The sequence below is a fragment of the Thalassophryne amazonica genome, chromosome 20, assembly GCF_902500255.1.
Source record: "Thalassophryne amazonica chromosome 20, fThaAma1.1, whole genome shotgun sequence".
NCBI lineage: Eukaryota > Metazoa > Chordata > Actinopteri > Batrachoidiformes > Batrachoididae > Thalassophryne > Thalassophryne amazonica.
Genome location: NC_047122.1, coordinates 41046404 through 41067034, shown reverse-complemented (window position 1 = coordinate 41067034; position 20631 = coordinate 41046404). Strand labels below are relative to the sequence as shown.

The 20631-nt window shown below is 41.5% G+C and overlaps 1 protein-coding gene across 1 annotated transcript in view; it reads right to left on the bottom strand.

The window, feature by feature from the left end:
* Nucleotides 1-20631, bottom strand: part of LOC117502203 (CUB and sushi domain-containing protein 3-like) — a 1088443-nt gene that overhangs the window by 655515 nt on the left and 412297 nt on the right. The window contains 1 exon segment of the mRNA XM_034161241.1: nt 15199-15311. Within this exon segment, the coding sequence (XP_034017132.1) occupies nt 15199-15311 (113 nt within the window).

Below are 20631 nucleotides of genomic sequence, written 5' to 3'. Positions count from 1 at the left end.
AGTGATTTTGCAGAAATTAATGGATAAACACAAAGTTAAAAATTGGATCATGGTGTCAAAATGACTGTACAAGCCGCAGAAGAAAAAAGCCAAAAAGAGGAAGCACAGAGACGACTATCCAGGAACCCGTGGTTTGGTTCTAGTTGGTCTGGTGCATTTAATGACTCTGAAACACAGGTGAAAAGCAGCCTAGTACACGGCGCATGCCGGCTGGACTGTGCAGGAGCGTCTTTTTGGACAGCGTTTAAAAAACGTGACAACATCTTGAATGGATGCTGTGAACTGAAAACCCACACTTTAAAGGGACGGAGTGTGGGAGGACTGAGGGTTTGGACCAAACCCATGCCTAAATGTACACCAACGTTGAGTTACATGGTGCTACATAGATCATATGTGGCTTGACGTGGATCATATGCAGCAACACGACCCATTCGAGACTGGATGGGGCTCAAATGACCGGTCGGTCGTGGCTCACTAGAGGCTGATACCTGGCACATGTGAGGTGCAGATAACCTAAGGTACGTTTTAAGTGCGATAGCTTAAAATGTGGATCATTCTTTGAATAATCGCTGACACATCGTGTGGGTCATTAATCATGGCTTATTATTTGGTGGTACCGAGGCTTAAGAAGGGAATTTAATAATTTAATAACAATAAATGGTATTCTAAAAGAAGAGAACATACACCCAAAATGCATCTCTCACTGCCTTAAAAAAACAAAACAAAACATGTGACTTGGAAAAGAATTACATTTGTACTTTGAAACTGTTTTGCAATTTTATGATTAATAGTACCATGCTGAGTATTTTCATGTTCACCATTCTGGTTTTCTCCAACCAACCTCCACCATTATGACCATTGTGCTGTTCTCACAATTCCATTAACCAACTGGGACATGATCACTTGAGGGGAAAAGTGACTGAAGGGAACAATGAAAGAAAGACAGACCCACGAATAGAAAGAGCAGCTGGTATTGTCAGTGGCCTCAGGTTTCTTTGATGAAGATCACAGCAGCTGCAACATGAACCTCATTACATGTGAGTATACACAAATATAATGATCACCTTAGGGCAACACACAGTGCTTATATACACCCTGAGATAGAAAAACAAACAAACACACACACTCACACATTGATGCAGTGACTGTGGAGACATTTACACATATGGCGCCATTTTCCACTCGGCACAAAACACACCACACCACACGTCATTGCTCATGTCCACCTGACCGACTTATGGTGTTACAAGCAGTACCCACATCCTCAAAATCTCAAGACAATTTGCACTTACATATGTGGGAAGGTTAGTCAAAAACTGAGGCATGCTCAGGTGCTGAGCTGGCACTTCCATTATATCTGACCAAGAAAAATCTGGTCGCAAGTCAAGTGTGGTGTATTTATTTAAAGAAACGGGTCAATGCAACCCCTTTGTGGCCATTTCCCGTCTTTGCGCTCAGATTATGTGTCCTCTATTAGGTGTGGTCAGACATGCTTAGAAAAGGGCCCTTATGTTCAAACAAAACAGCATAAGTCATGGGGTCATCTGCTGATGAGAGTAGGAATGGTGGCACCTTCTTCCAACAACTATCCAAATTTTGCATTAATTTGTAGATCCACTATAGTAGTTGCCAAAGCTCCACTGAATACCTAGTGACGGCGACTAAAAGTGGGATGAGCCAAATTCCATTCAGCAGAATCAAAATCATCATGATTTTGGCTCTTGCTTGCCTCTACTGGTGGTTGGCTCTCACTGCGGTATTGTATCATTTCCTGTTCCGGAGCACAGCGGTGTTTTGCTGTATCTGTTAGCTGTTTAATCTGCGCAGTTAGATTGATCTAGTTACCTAGATAACGATTTGTTTCACAGTGTAATCTTCACGTGCCTTAACTAAAGCACTCCCTCTTCTGAATCACTTCTAAATTATTTACACATTATTCACTTTGTGTGTTTTTATGAATCCGCTAGCTTAGCGCAGCTACTAGCTCTTAGCCAGTTTAGCATGGCGGCTTCTCCTGTCTCTCCCGCACTTTTCTGCTCTGGGTGTGAAATGTTTAGTTATTCCTCGGCCTCCTTTAGCATTAATGGTACTTGTAATAAGTGTAGCTTATTCGTAGCTTTGGAGGCCAGGCTGGGCGAATTGGAGACTTGGCTCCGCACCAAGGAAAATTCTACAGCTAGCCAGGCCCCTGTAGTCGGTGCGGACCAAGGTAGCTTAGCCGCCGTTAGTTTCCCTCTGGCAGATCCCGAGCAGCCGGGAAAGCAGGCCGACTGGGTGACTGTGAGGAGGAAGCGTAGCCCTAAACAGAAGCCCCGTGTACACCGCCAACCCGTTCACATTTCTAACCGTTTTTCCCCACTCGGCGACACACCCGCCGAGGATCAAACTCTGGTTATTGGCGACTCTGTTTTGAGAAATGTGAAGTTAGCGACACCAGCAACCATAGTCAATTGTCTTGCGGGGGCCAGAGCAGGCGACATTGAAGGAAATTTGAAACTGCTGGCTAAGGCTAAGCGTAAATTTGGTAAGATTGTAATTCACGTCGGCAGTAATGACACCCGGTTACGCCAATCGGAGGTCACTAAAATTAACATTGAATCGGTGTGTAACTTTGCAAAAACAATGTTGGACTCTGTAGTTTTCTCTGGGCCCCTCCCCAATCGGACCGGGAGTGACATGTTTAGCCGCATGTTCTCCTTGAATTGCTGGCTGTCTGAGTGGTGTCCAAAAAATGATGTGGGCTTCATAGATAATTGGCAAAGCTTCTGGGGAAAACCTGGTCTTGTTAGGAGAGACGGCATCCATCCCACTTTGGATGGAGCAGCTCTCATTTCTAGAAATCTGGCCAATTTTCTTAAATCCTCCAAACCGTGACTATCCAGGGTTGGGACCAGGAAGCAGAGTTGTAGTCTTACACACCTCTCTGCAGCTTCTCTCCCCCTGCCATCCCCTCATTACCCCATCCCCGTAGAGACGGTGCCTGCTCCCAGACCACCAATAACCAGTAAAAATCTATTTAAGCATAAAAATTCAAAAAGAAAAAATAATATAGCACCTTCAACTGCACCACAGACTAAAACAGTTAAATGTGGTCTATTAAACATTAGGTCTCTCTCTTCTAAGTCCCTGTTAGTAAATGATATAATAATTGATCAACATATTGATTTATTCTGCCTTACAGAAACCTGGTTACAGCAGGATGAATATGTGAGTTTAAATGAGTCAACACCCCCGAGTCACACTAACTGCCAGAACGCTCGTAGCACGGGCCGAGGCGGAGGATTAGCAGCAATCTTCCATTCCAGCTTATTAATTAATCAAAAACCCAGACAGAGCTTTAATTCATTCGAAAGCTTGACTCTTAGTCTTGTCCATCCAAATTGGAAGTCCCAAAAACCAATTTTATTTGTTGTTATCAATCGTCCTCCTGGTCGTTACTGTGAGTTTCTCTGTGAATTTTCAGAACTTTTGTCTGACTTAGTGCTTAGCTCAGATAAGATAATTATAGTGGGCGATTTTAACATCCACACAGATGCTGAGAATGACAGCCTCAACACTGCATTTAATCTATTATTACACTCAATTGGCTTTGCTCAAAATGTAAATGAGTCCACCCACCACTTTAATCATATCTTAGATCTTGTTCTGACTTATGGTATGGAAATTGAAGACTTAACAGTATTCCCTGAAAACTCCCTTCTGTCTGATCATTTCTTAATAACATTTACATTTACTCTGATGGACTACCCAGCAGTGGGGAATAAGTTTCATTACACTAGAAGTCTTTCAGAAAGCGCTGTAACTAGGTTTAAGGATATGATTCCTTCTTCTAACTCGCAGCTTAAAGCAGATAACCCGTAAGTTGGAGAGGAAATGGCATCTCACTAATTTAGAAGATCTTCACATAGCCTGGAAAAAGAGTCTGTTGCTCTATAAAAAAAGCCCTCTGTAAAGCTAGGACATCTTACTACTCATCACTAATTGAAGAAAATAAGAACAACCCCAGGTTTCTTTTCAGCACTGTAGCCAGGCTGACAAAGAGTCAGAGCTCTATTGAGCCGAGTATTCCTTTAACTTTAACTAGTAATGACTTCATGACTTTCTTTGCTAATAAAATTTTAACTATTAGAGAAAAAATTACTCATAACCATCCCAAAGACGTATCGTTATCTTTGGCTGCTTTCAGTGATGCCGGTATTTGGTTAGACTCTTTCTCTCAGATTGTTCTGTCTGAGTTATTTTCATTAGTTACTTCATCCAAACCATCAACATGTCTATTAGACCCCATTCCTACCAGGCTGCTCAAGGAAGCCCTACCATTATTTAATGCTTCAATCTTAAATATGATCAATCTATCTTTATTAATTGGCTATGTACCACAGGCTTTTAAGGTGGCAGTAATTAATTTGAAGAGTTTCAGTCAGGTTTTAGAATTCATCATAGTACAGAAACAGCATTAGTGAAGGTTACAAATGATTTTCTTATGGCCTCAGACAGTGGACTCATCTCTGTGCTTGTTCTGTTAGACCTCAGTGCTGCTTTTGATACTGTTGACCATAAACTTTTATTACAGAGATTAGAGCATGCCATAGGTATTAAAGGCACTGCGTTGCGGTGGTTTGAATCATATTTATCTAATAGATTACAATTTGTTCATGTAAATGGGGAATCTTCTTCACAGACTAAGGTTAATTATGGAGTTCCACAAGGTTCTGTGCTAGGACCAATTTTATTCACTTTATACATGCTTCCCTTAGGCAGTATTATTAGAAGGCATTGCTTAAATTTTCATTGTTACGCAGATGATACCCAGCTTTATCTATCCATGAAGCCAGAGGACACACACCAATTAGCTAAACTGCAGGATTGTCTTACAGACATAAGGACATGGATGACCTCTAATTTCCTGCTTTTAAACTCAGATAAAACTGAAGTTATTGTACTTGGCCCCACAAATCTTAGAAACATGGTGTCTAACCAGATCCTTACTCTGGATGGCATTACCCTGACCTCTAGTAATACTGTGAGAAATCTTGGAGTCATTTTTGATCAGGATATGTCATTCAAAGCGCATATTAAACAAATATGTAAGACTGCTTTTTTGCATTTACGCAATATCTCTAAAATTAGAAAGGTCTTGTCTCAGAGTGATGCTGAAAAACTAATTCATGCATTTATTTCCTCTAGGCTGGACTATTGTAATTCATTATTATCAGGTTGTCCTAAAAGTTCCCTGAAACGCCTTCAGTTAATTCAAAATGCTGCAGCTAGAGTACTGACGGGGACTAGAAGGAGAGAGCATATCTCACCCATATTGGCCTCTCTTCATTGGCTTCCTGTTAATTCTAGAATAGAATTTAAAATTCTTCTTCTTACTTATAAGGTTTTGAATAATCAGGTCCCATCTTATCTTAGGGACCTCATAGTACCATATCACCCCAATAGAGCGCTTCGCTCTCAGACTGCAGGCTTACTTGTAGTTCCTAGGGTTTGTAAGAGTAGAATGGGAGGCAGAGCCTTCAGCTTTCAGGCTCCTCTGCTGTGGAACCAGCTCCCAATTCGGATCAGGGAGACAGACACCCTCTCTACTTTTAAGATTAGGCTTAAAACTTTCCTTTTTGCTAAAGCTTATAGTTAGGGCTGGATCAGGTGACCCTGAACCATCCCTTAGTTATGCTGCTATAGACTTAGACTGCTGGGGGGTTCCCATGATGCACTGAGTGTTTCTTTCTCTTTTTGCTCTGTATGCACCACTCTGCATTTAATCATTAGTGATTGATCTCTGCTCCCCTCCACAGCATGTCTTTTTCCTGGTTCTCTCCCTCAGCCCCAACCAGTCCCAGCAGAAGACTGTCCCTCCCTGAGCCTGGTTCTGCTGGAGGTTTCTTCCTGTTAAAAGGGAGTTTTTCCTTCCCACTGTCGCCAAGTGCTTGCTCACAGGGGGTCGTTTTGACCATTGGGGTTTTTACGTAATTATTGTATGGCCTTGCCTTACAATATAAAGCGCCTTGGGGCAACTGTTTGTTGTGATTTGGCGCTATATAAATACAATTGATTGAATTGATTGATTGATTCCTCAGAATCAGGTCCTGATCTATTAGACTGATGTCAGTTAGTCTAAAACTCAAACTCAAAGCTTTCATTTGCCACTTAATTTATGCTCCAACCTTCATATTGAGTGAAAGTGATACCAGGAGGCTGACAACAGTGAGGAACCTAAGTTAACTGGAATCGGGATGCCACCTGGGATAGAATTTGGTGGATGATACTGTATATCCAGTCTGGCTTAGGAATGTGATGGGATCCAACAAGAGTAGCAGGTAGATGATGCTGGTGAGAACATCTGGACTATCTTAAGTACTTGTGTCACTGTCATGTCACTGTCGGTCCATTGCCCTGTCTGTCCTTTTTGTGTGTTGTTCGTCTGTTTCCCCTCCAGGTGGCACACAAGTAGAGCTGAGGTACCATTCTCGCACCTGAGATTCATCTCCTCCTTGTACCTGTGACTCATCTGTCTATGATGATCAGCGGTGTACTTAAACCCCGGCTTTCAGCTCATCAGTGCCAGAATTTGAGATCAGGTTGAGACCAGATACCAGCCTGATACCAGAACCTACCAAGAGATTTCACAGAGACTTCCTCAGCATGAATTCTGAGTTTCCCGCAGCTTCTCTTCAAGGTAACCTGGCTGCTCTATTTCCCGTAATAGAGTTCTCTGTCCTTTAGTGTTTCCAGACACCTTCCTGTGTTGGCTTCCATGCCACAATGTCTGCTGACTATCATGCCACAACGTCCGCTCATTCCTGTATGCTGCCACGCCAATTCAGGAGCACACAACTGTACAGCTGTTCACCTGCTGTCTGCCGCCAGAGCGCCCTGCTCTGCCTCCCTCAGCTAAGTTCCTGTTCATCTGCTTTCCTGAGATCCTATTCTCATCAAGCTCCTGCCTGTGAAGTTCTTCAGCTTATTCCTGAACTGTATTGAACCAAGCGCTGACCGAATTACAACTTTCAAGTCATTCCTGAAGCTCAACTAAAGCGAAACTGAACTGCATCATAGTCGCACTGCTACTTTATTGCATTACTGACCTCTGCCCTCTGAACATTCCTGAACTGTGAACATTCCTGAACTATGAACATTCCTGAACTAAGCAACAGTGCTGAACTCAGTATTTTCTGCTATTGAGCCTCCTGTGTTATGAGCGCATTCACTTATCCTTGTCTCCTCGTCTCCTCATAATGTACCTCCATCCTCGGCTCTGTTTGCGACAATCTGGCTCTGGTCTCTGTCCTGGATTCCAACCAGTTCCTACTCCACAAGCCTGGTTTCATTTGGACTGCAGCTCCAGGCTTCCACTGCCCGCAGCGGGCCCTGTCGTCACTCTCCAGGCTCCCTTATCCATTTATTTACTTCTGTTGCACATTTATTATAAATAAATCTCCTTTTGTTCATTCCTGTTTTCATTCCTGTCATTGATCCCAGCGTTTGGGTACATTGCCTGTTTGGTTTGGCTCCGCCCGAACACCTAACCATAACAGCCACCACAACTCAGACCTGGATAAGAGGTGAAAAATGAATGGATGGGTCGCTCACATCATTACTGTAGCTGTCAACTCCTGTAAACCAAAAGAAGTCACTTGATAATCATGGACAAGCATTAATTTTTGATGATGAGGTTTAACCTCTCCACGGAGGAAAGATTTCCATAAGCTCTCCCTTAGATAATCTAAATTATTCATAAGAAGCTGGTAACACACTCTTTCTGGAAAGTGAGCAAGTGAGCAGAAAGTCACTGGTTTAGTTGGAAACTTGGATTCAAGAACATTCTGATATCCTGAAGTGCTGTTTCATCGAAGGAGGCAGTTCATCAATGCCTCTGACATCTGGCAAAAACAAGCTCCGAAAACATCTACCCTGCTGCCACCAGCTTCTGTTTGGTTGGACACACACACACACACACACACACACACACACACACACACACACACACACACACACACACACACACACACACACAAACAAACAAAATGAAGGCAAATAAGTGCAGAGATTGAAAGGTCACCTCAAATTTGATATCATTTGTACTAATGCTTGCACAGATTTCTGCCTCAGTCGTAATTCACTCATCTCCGGTCCTTTAGCTACACTGTTCAACAATATTCCCACCATAAAGAAAACACCTTTTATAGGCTTTGATGCATGTACTCTTTTTTGTTTCTTTATCTGAAAAGAACATGTATTTTTGCTACATTTTAATAATTTTAAAATGCCTCAATTTTTCTCCTCTATGTTGCTTGATTAATCCCTCATCTTGAAGTCAGAATCTGGGAGTATGCGGCACTGTATCCACCATGCCATGGAACTACCCCAGTTTGTGGAGAGCAACCACCCAGTCAGACAAGTGGTCTGTCCCCACCTCTCAAAAGTTATTATGCATCTTCCATAGCCAGATAAAACATAGATGTCTCCCTGGTTTTCTCCATCTGCTGAGGCAGCTGTGTGCTGGATCACATACAGAGAAATGTGCCGCATGGCACCTGCCACAAATTGTTAAGCTCACGTTCCCTCATAATGTGAGTGATACTTCCCATCTCACTCTCCCAAAGTAGTCATTCATTTGACACAAAGTTATTGCAGTGGCAGCCAAGGATCTTAGAAACAAAAGTAGTACCAGAGACATCCAGTCATCACCTTATAGCATACAGTAAACCAGCATCAGGGCCCGGAAGACATAGATGTCTGTTTTTCTGAAAAAAATATCTGTATCACCAAACACCTCTGTCCAATGATCTCATGACTCCATGAGTTATTTCCAGGTGTTTCTTGAGCTTAAAGGCCGAAGACCCAGTCGCATGAATATCACTGCCGAGATCAGTAAATATACAAGTTCAATACTTCCACATGGTACAGATTTACTTCAGATGGCCGAATACAGGAAGTCACTGAAAGCCTGGATCACTGTCTTGATCCAGGCTCAAACCCAGACAGTCCTGTTCCTCTCTCATCTAGAGACACTTTACAAATGCTCAATGGGAAAGGTAAATAAAGGTAAAAGAAACATTTATTACTTCGATGTTGTAGAGAGGAGAGAAAACAAGGGTTGTAGATATTATAAGAGCATAGTAGAGGTTTGAGGACAGGAAGAGTGTGGACAGACGGGGGATGAGGGGCGTGAATAAAAGTCTCTCGGGATTTGTTAGTTACATTGCAGTATGCTCAGGATAAGCAGCTTGTTGACTCATGTATGCTGTCAGGAAAATCATTACAATCACGCTACTGTGTGTTTGTGTGTATTAGAGGACACATGTACGTGTGGACATGTTGATTAAATGGGTTTGTTTAAGGGACAAATTTTTGATGATGTGTGTGTGAGTGTGTGCAAAATATGCTTATTGCATGCCATTTTATTGGTCAAAACAAGATTCAAATGACGGTTTGAAGCCAAGACATATACAGTACCTTGTAAAATACACTGAGAATAGATAGATACACATAACTCCAATACTACCAGTTTGCTAACAAAGTAACTAAAGCAATGTTATCTTTTTCTATGTTTCCAGTTGAAAGAGTGTACAACAAGGAAAAAACTTGGCAAAATCTGATGCACCTGATCAATTCAAAAATAAATGTGTCAGCAACCTGCTGCATGCTTAGTGGAAGGGCCAATCTTTGGAAATTTGGCGAAATTGATGACCCAGATCAATAATAATAATAAAAAAAACTTTGCTTTGCCTATGTAATATCCCAAAGATGTGTCTGCCCCCTGGTGGAGTGATGCCCAGCTTCACAAGATCACAACTTCAGTTAGCAACCGAGGCAACAAACATGATGCCACAATGTTGCTAAATATGGGATGAAATATACAACAGAACAAAGGGTAAAACTGCAATTAAATAATGAGTAGAATGTGTGAATGAGGATAACAAATGTTTGCTTTGATACTTCAAACTCAAAATGCTGTCCCGAAACCTTTGACACAGCCATGTTTCGACCTCGCTGTGCTGCCACCTGCTATACACTGACACTTGCTGGATGGTTCAGGAATATGTATTCATATCAAATTAAGACTACACGGGTTGTATGCACATGGATCATCTTCAACAAGACAGAGGAGGAAAGACACAAGAAGAGGAGTAAAAAGAACTAATTCTTGAACAAGATCATTCGGAGAAAGCACTGTGTGTGTGTGTGTGTGTGTGTGTGTGTGTGTGTGTGTGTGTGTGTGTGTGTGTGTGTGTGTGTGTGTGTGTGTGTGTGCATGTGTATGCATGCACGTGCATGTACGCACTATAATAATCTGTAATTCTGTCTCATCAGCTCAGTATCAAGCTGCCTCCGCCATCATGCTAAATAATACATCAGTCTCTTTTCCGTCTCTCACACACATGCACGTATACACTCTCTATGGTATGTGTCGGCGTATGAATTACTTATGAGCTGACAGTCTTCAGAGGAACAGGAAGAAATGTTGAAGAAGCCCAAAAATCAGATCAAAGTGGATCCCACCAAGCAGATGGGCGGAAGAGGACGGAGCTTCTCCAACTGCACCTTTGCCCCGGCAGTTTCCAAATCCTTTCCAAGAGTGTGAACACTGAACAAAGTTACTCAAAGCTAATATATGTACTTATTTTTATTCCCTGGGTTGCCTTTGAAGGGTGCAGGAACTGCTCGACTCCCTGTGGTTTATGCACACATGGCATATTGACAAAAACCTTGCGTATCAAGGCAAAACTTGCCACACAAGGTCACCTCAAGAAGATTTTTAAAAACTTCAACATTGGATACATTTTAGTTTTCACCGTGGCTACACAGGGGACAGAGTCTCTGAAACCTTGTGTATGCAGTATCTTGAGTATTTTGATTCCATTGTAATACTGGAAAGCAAGCAAACCAGCGACATTAGAGCATAGGCCCTTAGGTAAATGAAAGGTTTCAGAGGGCTGATGCATATCCTGCATGCTCTACACAACACAATACGAATGTGCACATAAATGTAAGCATGTCTGTAATGTGTTTTTGACTATGTACGACTTTATCATAGGACTTCTGTGAAGTCATTATGAAGTCATTCCAAAACCAATCAATCACAACCATTTTGTTTATCAATATATGCTTTAAGTCATCCATCTAGGCTTCTTGGTTGCTGAGATATACAAAAAAGTGTTCTTTTGACCAAACTATTCTTAAATCTGATCACCTAGAAATAGCTATCAAAACAAGGGTGTTTGAAGGAAATCTGTCCAGACATTTTTGAGTTATCCTTTCAACCACACACACACACACACACACACACACAACCCAGTCAAAACAAAAACCTTTTTCTTTGCTTCACTGGTGCATAGAGTAAAAATGTAGTCAAAAGTTTACACTCTCTCACAAGGACAAAGGAAGAGCATATTTTAAATTCAGTTTTGGGAAAATGGCTTAATTTGTCACCTGTAGCCTTTCAGTAGTTAAGATGTATGATGTCATATTTCTATCTGATGCCTCATCTCTATTTCTTCTTGAGTTGTTTTCCTGAAGTTTTGCTGGACATTTGGACAAAATGCTTTTAATGGCTGAGTATTATTTGGGGCCCTCTTCAAGAATGATGTGAAGTCACAAGATTCTTATGCTTTTGTATTTGTTATTTTTTGTATTTGTTATTTATTTATTGTCCAGTAGTTTATCCAAAATGAGCCCTTGAAAATCAGATTTTACTGCATTTCTGGAGTCCTGGATCAGGGCAAGCAGCTTGGACACATGACTGCTGCTGGATTTTACTGAAGAGCAATTTTGCATTGCAAGAACAATACCTGAGAAAATCTCAAATCTGTGAAATGGTTCCAATAACAGATCAGTCAAACGGATTACATGGACAGTGTGACACGCCAAACAAATATCCAACCCAGAGTGGATGATTACCTCTGAGAAAATCCCATCATAGCTTTATATATTTACAGTCAAGCTGTAAGATGCTGAATATGGAAAGAGAGACACATCATAATGTTGCATTTTATTTTTTGTTTTGTTTTGTTTTTTTGCAAATGTCAAGTGTGCTCGGTCTATCTCTACAGCACGGTGGCATGCAGAGAGAAAGTCAAACAGTTGAACGTGTTGGGAAAGTGTAGTGACACGGACCCACAACAGGGGGCGTAAATGAACGGACAATGGAAGGAGTCAAATTATAACACTTTACTGGTGTGAATGTCACAACCAAACACAGCAGAATCAGAATGTGCAACAGTCAATTAATAAAGGTGTCGTGTGGGCAGGCTCGACGATAGGAGACGCCCGTCTGGAAACGAACCGGAACCACACGATTTCCACCGCCACCCGAACCCGAGGAATACTGGAGCCGCCAAGTCCGGGAGTCCCCAGGTGGCCACCTTCCCGGCGTGTCGGATCTGGTACTGCTGGCAGAAAGCAAAAGACAGTCAAAGGGTGGGTGTGTGAACACCCAGTAACAATGGTGGGAATGCCACCTCCACCTCTCACTCAACACGTTGCAGCGGTCTCAGCTGAAAAGGAGCGCCGTCTTGCACAGCCTCCTCAAAAACGACCGGTTCTCCTGCAAACACTCACAATAATAGATTTATCGATCTCACAAAAGGGGCTGAGAGTATTACCTCCAGATGAAGATGATATCTCGGCAGTTTGGTGGAGGTGTCTTCCTGCTTTTATACCAGATGTGTTGATTAGTGACAGCTGTCACGGATGATGGGTGACAGCTGTCACCACGGCTTGTTCCTGAGGCGGCAGCACCCTCTCGTGCCTGAAGCCCGCACTTCAGCCAGGGCGCCTTCTGGTGGTGGGCCAGCAGTACCTCCTCTTCTGGCAGCCCACACAACAGAACGCATCCTCAGAAGGGTCTCTTCACATAAGTCCCATTGATATTGCACACAGACACACAAAATGAACATGATCCAAGAGCACCCGTGCCAAGAACTGAATCTGAGACAACTGGCTGGACATACACGTTGTGGATCCACACAAACGTAGATGGAACATGTGTGCAGACTTAAATCGAGACATATTGCAATCTGTGGTACTGTATTATGTGGAGCACCAGACAAACCCAGCAGTTAGAAAAAACCCTGCACGCACAGTAAACCAGACAAGCACAGTGGGCCAAGAAAAAATGAACACACAAACACACACACACACACACTGGGCGATAAAGCAATGCATCATGATCAGCTTTGACAAATACAGGCTTTATACTGTAGGTAAGCATCTATTTTTGCAACATAAACACATAAATATACAGTCGGTTGCATTCACTTTACATGAAATATTACACCAGGTTTAATAACACCACTGTAAAACTTGTTGAATAAAAGGGAGTCTTGAGGCAAAATGCATCAATAGTATCCTCAATGACATTTCGGTCTACAAATCAAGTGCGAATTGGTGGAACACCAAAACACAAGAAGACTATTGCAAGCATTTACTGATTATAGCTCCCATGACAGATATTTACTTCTCTCACATTTTTGAGGTCCAGTAGATGTATTTTTTTATTTATTTATTTATTTTCTGTCACAGTGGATGGGGTATGAATATGCATGTTGATTTGGCACAGATTTTATGCAGGATGTCCTTCTGGACACACCTAGAGCTGTATGAGAAGAAAGCAACGTGGGTGGCACTGAGCCAGGAACCTTCTTGTCAGGAGGCAGGCATGCTAATCACGTGCACCAAGTACAGCAGATGTATTGTTATTCAGGGTGCAACCAGTGCAAAGACTATGATGTATGTCCTAGTTATTTTTAATACTCCTTAGTCTTGATCATCCAGTCACTCCTTTTAACTCCACCAGGTACATAGAGGGGTGTGGATCTAAGCATGCTGAGCAGCATCGGCGCCATCTTGAGAATACTCCATCACCAAGTACCATACAATTTAAAATGAATAAACAACAACAAAACAAGAATGCTTGCAGAATTTGTTGAAGGTTCTGTCATGGAACAAATGTGTCACAGCATCCTCTGATGGTCACAATTGAAAAGTGATGTGGGTCACCAGTCTGTTTTGTCCGACTCCTGTGGAGGAGGTCTCATACACGGGGTTTGAGTCGATATAATTCACGTCTGTTTGTATTCACCACTACATCCTCCAACAACAACATGCAATTTTACTCATTCAGCTTACTTCTGATTGATTCTGTTTGTCATTCACTGTGACTTTCTGGTCTTGGCTCAGTTCATCTTTTGCTCGAATTTCAAAGCCAGTAATTCAGAACATTTGTGAATGAGCATGGAGTCAAATGGACCATTTTATGTACTACACTTGTGGAAAATACCACATACATCAGCATGACGGATAGGGGTGGGGGTGGGGGAGCTAGATCAACCATGAATATATATAAACAAAGCAAATCTTTAAGACAGAACACTCAAACTTTTCATTTAGTTCAGTGATTAGTTCCTTCAAGGCTCATTAAGTCACACATGATACACTTCTAACTGTAAACAAAACTAAAGTCTGTCATTACTGAGGCCATCAGGCATCGTGAAGACTTTGCATCTATCTGTGCTCACCATTCCTATCACTGCCAGGCTCTTCAAATTCAAAGGGAACATTTTTGGGACACAGACCTTGGACAAGTTCAAAGATGGCTAAACCTTGACCTATTCTAAGGGGTCAAAAGGTTACATTGTTTCTACACACACTTTTCTTGATTAAATGTTTATTCAGCCAATGATATTTTAGCATTGCGTTATATTTACCTGAGGCCAAAATATGGCCATCGGGTATTGGGAAGGCCTTGTGTCTGTCCGTCTGTCATCTATACTTTGTCTGTCTGTGCTCAGCATAACTCCAGTCCTATTACTGCTGGAGTTTTCAATTTCACAGGGAACATTCTTGGGACACAGATGTTGAATAAATTCAAAGATGGCTAACTTTGGCCAATTTGAAGAGGGCAAAAGGTCATATTCTGTTTCCTATTTTTATGTTCATACGACCAAGGGATTAGCAGTTTCCAGTTGGGGTGTTCCTACCCGTCATTGAATGGTGAGCTTTTGTATCACCATATGATAAGAAAAAAAGTGCAAATTGTGCAGCAGCGTAGTTCTGTCAGACAGATGATGGATCAACCCAATGCTGGAGAAACCTTGTGCTGTTCCAACAGTGTAACAATCATAAAACAGCAATAAAGTAATGGAAACCTGCACTTTCTCACAAGTTAAAACACACAAATGTGCAGTTTCTTACCTTCATAGTTGAGTTTGAAGCCGTGTGCAGACACGGCAAAGTCACTGGTCAATCTCAGAGAGAAGACGTTCCCTGTACTGGTGACCGGGGGAGGAACCTGGAAGCCTGTTAGCCTACAGAAGCACAGAAAAGAACATGTTGACATGGTGGGCAAATTACTTGTAATGAGGCATGAAATATTCAGGAAAACAATTACCTTCCATTCTTGGCTTTGACAAAGTCAATGACAACATGTTAACCTAAGATGTAGAAAATTACCCAACTGAAGTCACCCAACTTAAAATGTTGACACACAATTAGATAGACAGATGAAATTTGTTTGCTGTGATAGAAGGCTTGTGTTGATATAAATTATAAAGGACTGGTGTCAATAATTGATTTGGATGGATGCACTCCTTTATTTTTAATTATCTGGGATCTGTTGTGAATTAAAAGTAAAAAAATTCAAAGATATACAAAATAATCAGGTAAGACATCATTTAGAATTCATCTAGTCTTTTGCATGTACTTCATCAGTTTATGTCAATGTTCAATAAGCAAGCAACAAACAAATTCCCCAAATGCTTCAGGTACAATGGACCTCTATAAGAGTACTGAGCACTTAAATATGCTGAGTCCATTAAAGAACAAAGACGGCTGCACAACACACGGTATGCACACTGTCGCCCCCTTGGATTTTATACTTCTCCTTATGCTTCTTTCAACTGTGCAACAAAAAGCCTGAAGATATTTAGGGCATATAAACTGTAATTAAGCACAAGCTGCAGTTTGCAGGTAATCATCTACCTCATAATTAAGTCACAACAGGTGCAGGTTTATTACTGAGTTTTGGAAATGCTCAAAATATTGATAAACTGCAGACTATTTGCACATTAAGGCTCTTGCAATTTGTTGCACACTGTCCGTACCTGTTTTTAGCAAATGTGGACAAGGAACAGGAAACAAAAAAAGCCAAATACAATATCAAATATATAATAGCAAGTTCTCGCAAATGGCCACACTGTAAGTGATTACTATGTGTGATAATACAGCAATAACACTGAGATCACGTGCCTTACATATGAACAACTACAGCATCTTTTTTGTCATAGTGTATCAAGACCATTAGAAGGGAGAGTTTGGTCTTGTTGGGTGTGATGGCTTGAGTCAGGGAGAATATTATAGCTCCAAGAGAGTGGGTGGCAGAACTGAGTCGGAGTGTGACCGATGCAAAATTTACTGTAGCGATTACACATTGCGATGTCTCAAAGGGATGACATCATACTACCACACTAGTTACCACGATGATGTGGTTTTGAGGTGTGTGAATGTTTTCACAACTGTTGGAATTGGAATGCCACCACCAAGCCTGATTGAGTTCACCAAGAACACCTTTGCTAGCTTGATATAAAAAATAAAAAACATGGGCTTCAACTCTGTTGACCTAATTTCTTACTTGTGAAAGACTCACTGCTGTCGACCCCAGTAAATGGAAAAGGCTACAGGGACACCCACGCATCAGCTGGCTGCTGCAGATCGGTGGCTGCTTTTGGAATGAGGGGATGGATTTGTGGACTAGACCGCCACACTTGGGCTGATATTTCTGCGTGAATCTGTTTAAATTTAGTACTGCAGAAGGAAATGGGATGGGACTCATGAATTTCTGGAAGGAAATGTGTGCAGCCCAAAGACTAAAGGAAGGGGAGGAAATTAATTCATTTCAAAAATGCTTCTAAAATATGAAAAGGTCAGATCAGGTCTGGGAGCATACGATGGTGCCACACATCACTGCATCCACCACACTATGGAGTCGTCTTTTGTCCTAGATGGCAAGCAAACAAGCAAACAACCAACCAACCAACCTATCTCCACCTCTCGAAGGTAACCATCTATCTACTGGAACCAGGTGAGAAGTGGGCATCCTCTTGGCCTTCTCCAGTTGCTTGGGTTCTCAACACTGAGGCACGTCCATGTTGGTTCAACTCCAGGCAAATATGCCACAAGGCCAAAATGTCATACAGTAGGTGATGCTCAGCCAAGTCTCACATGTTTTTTTCATGCTCCCATCATGAAATTAGTCAAATTTTTGTGACGGGTTTTTTTTTTTTTAAACTCACTATTACTAACCCTACTCCTACCCCCAATCCTAACCATAACCACCCGAGCCCCCGCTTCACTTTTAATTTCATGCAGCCATCATGGAATGAATTAGAATGAATTTGTGCTGCCATGATAAAAATGAGGCGCTTTTCATCACAATATCAAGAACCAATAGATTAATGTATATTTTGTGCTGCTGAATCACGACTTGCCGTGAGACCAGGTTGTGATGTTCGTGCAATGTGCAAGTGATGCTCCTTGCAATCACAAAACCATATGCTTCAATTCTTCACTGAACTCCTCATGTGCTACTGTCAGGGTGTCCAATGATTCCTCATAGACAAAAGGAACCGAGGCTGGTGACTCCCACCAAAAAAGTAAATGACATTAAAAGTCCCGAAATCTATACAGGAGTGGATTAATATTGTGAATGATCTTCATGTTATGGAAAGGATTACTTTTTGTTTACGTTTGCAGAAGGATGCTTTTGTTGAATATTGGAAGAAGTGGGTTAAATACGTGAAACCTCTACGAGCAGACTTTGTGGAGGTGTCAGTCCAAGAATCCTAGCATGCCGTCTTGTCTTAGTGTTTTAATTCAAGTTATTATTTATGTATTTGCTTTAAATTTGTGTATCTTTCTCTTCAAATTTCTTTGTGATAGGCCAGTAGGCACTTTCCTTTGCACTCTCTATCTCTCCTATGTTGTATTTGTTTTTTATTGATGTTTAAAATTCATGACTTCAGAGGAAACTGAACAGAACTGTAACTAAAAAATAATGTCAATGCAGTCCATTTAATGTAATATCCTCTGTTGTCTAAAAACCAAAATAAAGAATTTAAAAAAATCCTGAAATCTACCAGTTTCTTCTTCGATTTCAGGGTGAGTTTCAGAATGTCTTTGCACTGCAGCGCCAAGTTAAAATGCAATTTTTGTGCCTTTACGAAGAAGTAATGTAACCTCTGGTACAGGGGCCATCTGGGATTGACTGTTTTAAGTAAACTGCAAGCAAAGCTTCTCTGTGAACATCTCATCTAGCTAAGTAACGCTGCAAACATTCATTACAATCTCAAAACATTCATGTCTGGATATGTTTCCCTTCTTACTATTTACACGTTGTTGAATTAGTTACATCTCTGCCTCTGATGTTTGCCTTCAGAAAAGCGCAGGGCCTCTGCCAGAACACAAATTACTCTAAATTACTGGAAGAAGAACGTGGTGGTGCTGCAATGCAATCCAAAAGTGGTTTGAGTGTTTAAATAAAGGAAAACCACATGATCAAGGTGTACTCAGGGGGGAAAAAGTGAGTTTTGGTTTGAGTTTGTATAGAGAAATAAGTCAAGAAGGTCCAGCGTTATCGCTACGCCATCACTGTCCATTTGTTTATCCAAGTCATTCTGTCCAGGCGTGCTTACAGCTTTTAGATTTGTTGAATTAAAGAAGGAAGGAGACAAGAAAAGGAAGAAAAGGAAAGTCCAGCTGCTTGTCAGGTATGGAAGAAAGCCAATTCATCTGGCTGCCACTGCGACACCCCCACCCCCTTGTTCCGCACCTACAATCCTTCCCTTCGTTTTACTCCACCTGCTCTCCCTCTGCTCATCTTACTCTACTTCTACATCCTTTCTCATAGAATTAAATCATGTGTCTTTGCCATCCCTCTCAACTCCATTTCATCTCGGACTGACCCTCCCCACATGCGTCTCCTCCTCCTCCTTTCCCCTGCCTTCCTATCCACTCATCTCTCGCTGGCATTTGTACACCTAAATCTCTCTATTTCCTCTCCCATCTTCAGATCTTCCTGTCTCTTCTCTCTCCCTGGCATTCATGCAGCCAGCTCCTCTGCCTCCCCTGTCACCCACTTTATAAGCAGCGCATCCTTTCCTTTTCACCTTTGTGCCCTCATTTTTATTTTCCCTTTTTGAACACTCCCTCCCCGGTTTCTATGTAACCTTTCTTCCCTGAGTACATTCACTTTCATCATTCCTCCTCCCCGGCACCCACCTTTGCCTTCTACTACCTGTCTGTTCTTTTTTTTTTTCCAACTCCAGCTTCTTAGTCACTAATTGCAACCTGAGAAAACAGGCATCAAAATAAACTTTCAATACGATATGTCATCCTATTTTTCCTGGAACTGCTCATGAGTCTTTAGCAGTGAGTTCTCGAAGAGTTCCTTTCACATTTCCTGGTAACAACGCAGAATATTAGAGTACTTAACTATAAAGTTGACTTGCTCCTCAGTATATTTTCTATTTTTTTTTTTTTTTGCAATAAATAAAAAAAATGAAAGCTACAGTGTGTAGGATTTAGTGCCATGTTGTGGTGAGGTTGGAGATTGCATGACGCCATCGCAGACATGATATTATTTCCCTTTCATGTTTTCGTTTCATGCTTCCGTGCCTTTTCTTGTAGAGACAAGTTGTTCTAGTTTACAAAAATTTGGATTTTCGAATTGTTAGCATGCACTAGCAACCAACCAGCCAAATAGTATATAGGGTAGCAACCATTCCTCCTCTTTTTTTCTTCAGTCTTCCAGCTGCACTTCAAAACATGAATGCCTGCGAAGCTATGCCCTTTTCGGGGGCACTGTATCAACATGGCAGTGCAATGTGGCAGCCTCCATCAGGGAGCCTGCTCCCAGGTAGCTATGAAGGGCACATTCTAAGCTGTTACAGTTAAGCAATGTCATAATAGAACCCTAAATGCAGGCAGCAATCAAAAACGGAGGTGAGGTGAATAAACAAGGTGATATATTAATCCCAAACACGTGAAGACAGTCAACAGGCTATTGGACTGCCATTGGGGTACAGGAGTCCAAAATCAAACACATTACTAAATTCAACAGTGGCAAACAATCCAAACTAAGACAAAAAAAATGAGGAGTGGGAAGAAGGGTCCAAAAATACACACAAACACAGAGTCCAAACAGAGTCACATGGAAGGTATCACAAAACACGAGGAAAGGCACAGAAGCAAATAAGAAAACCAGGAAGCCAATGTGAAGAAACCAGCAGGTGCACAGAGACACAGGTACAACATACAAACTCAACTGATGAAGAAAATGGAAGACGTGTGTGATGAGGTCAAAGGTCAAGAATCAACCAAAAGGTGAAAAGAACTTAAACCGACATCTAAGGGTAAGTAGAAATAAAACAAAACAGCAAAGATAAAAAAAAAAAACACAATAGAAGAAATAACAAAACCAAAATATAAATCTAAGTACCTAAAGGAAAAAAATCAACCATGAAACTTAAAGATGTAAAAAGTGGAACAAATGGAAAACCTACAAGAAAAGCTAACACATGAAAACAACAATCAATAATCACACTGCAAAAAGAACTGAACCCTAATCAAAAA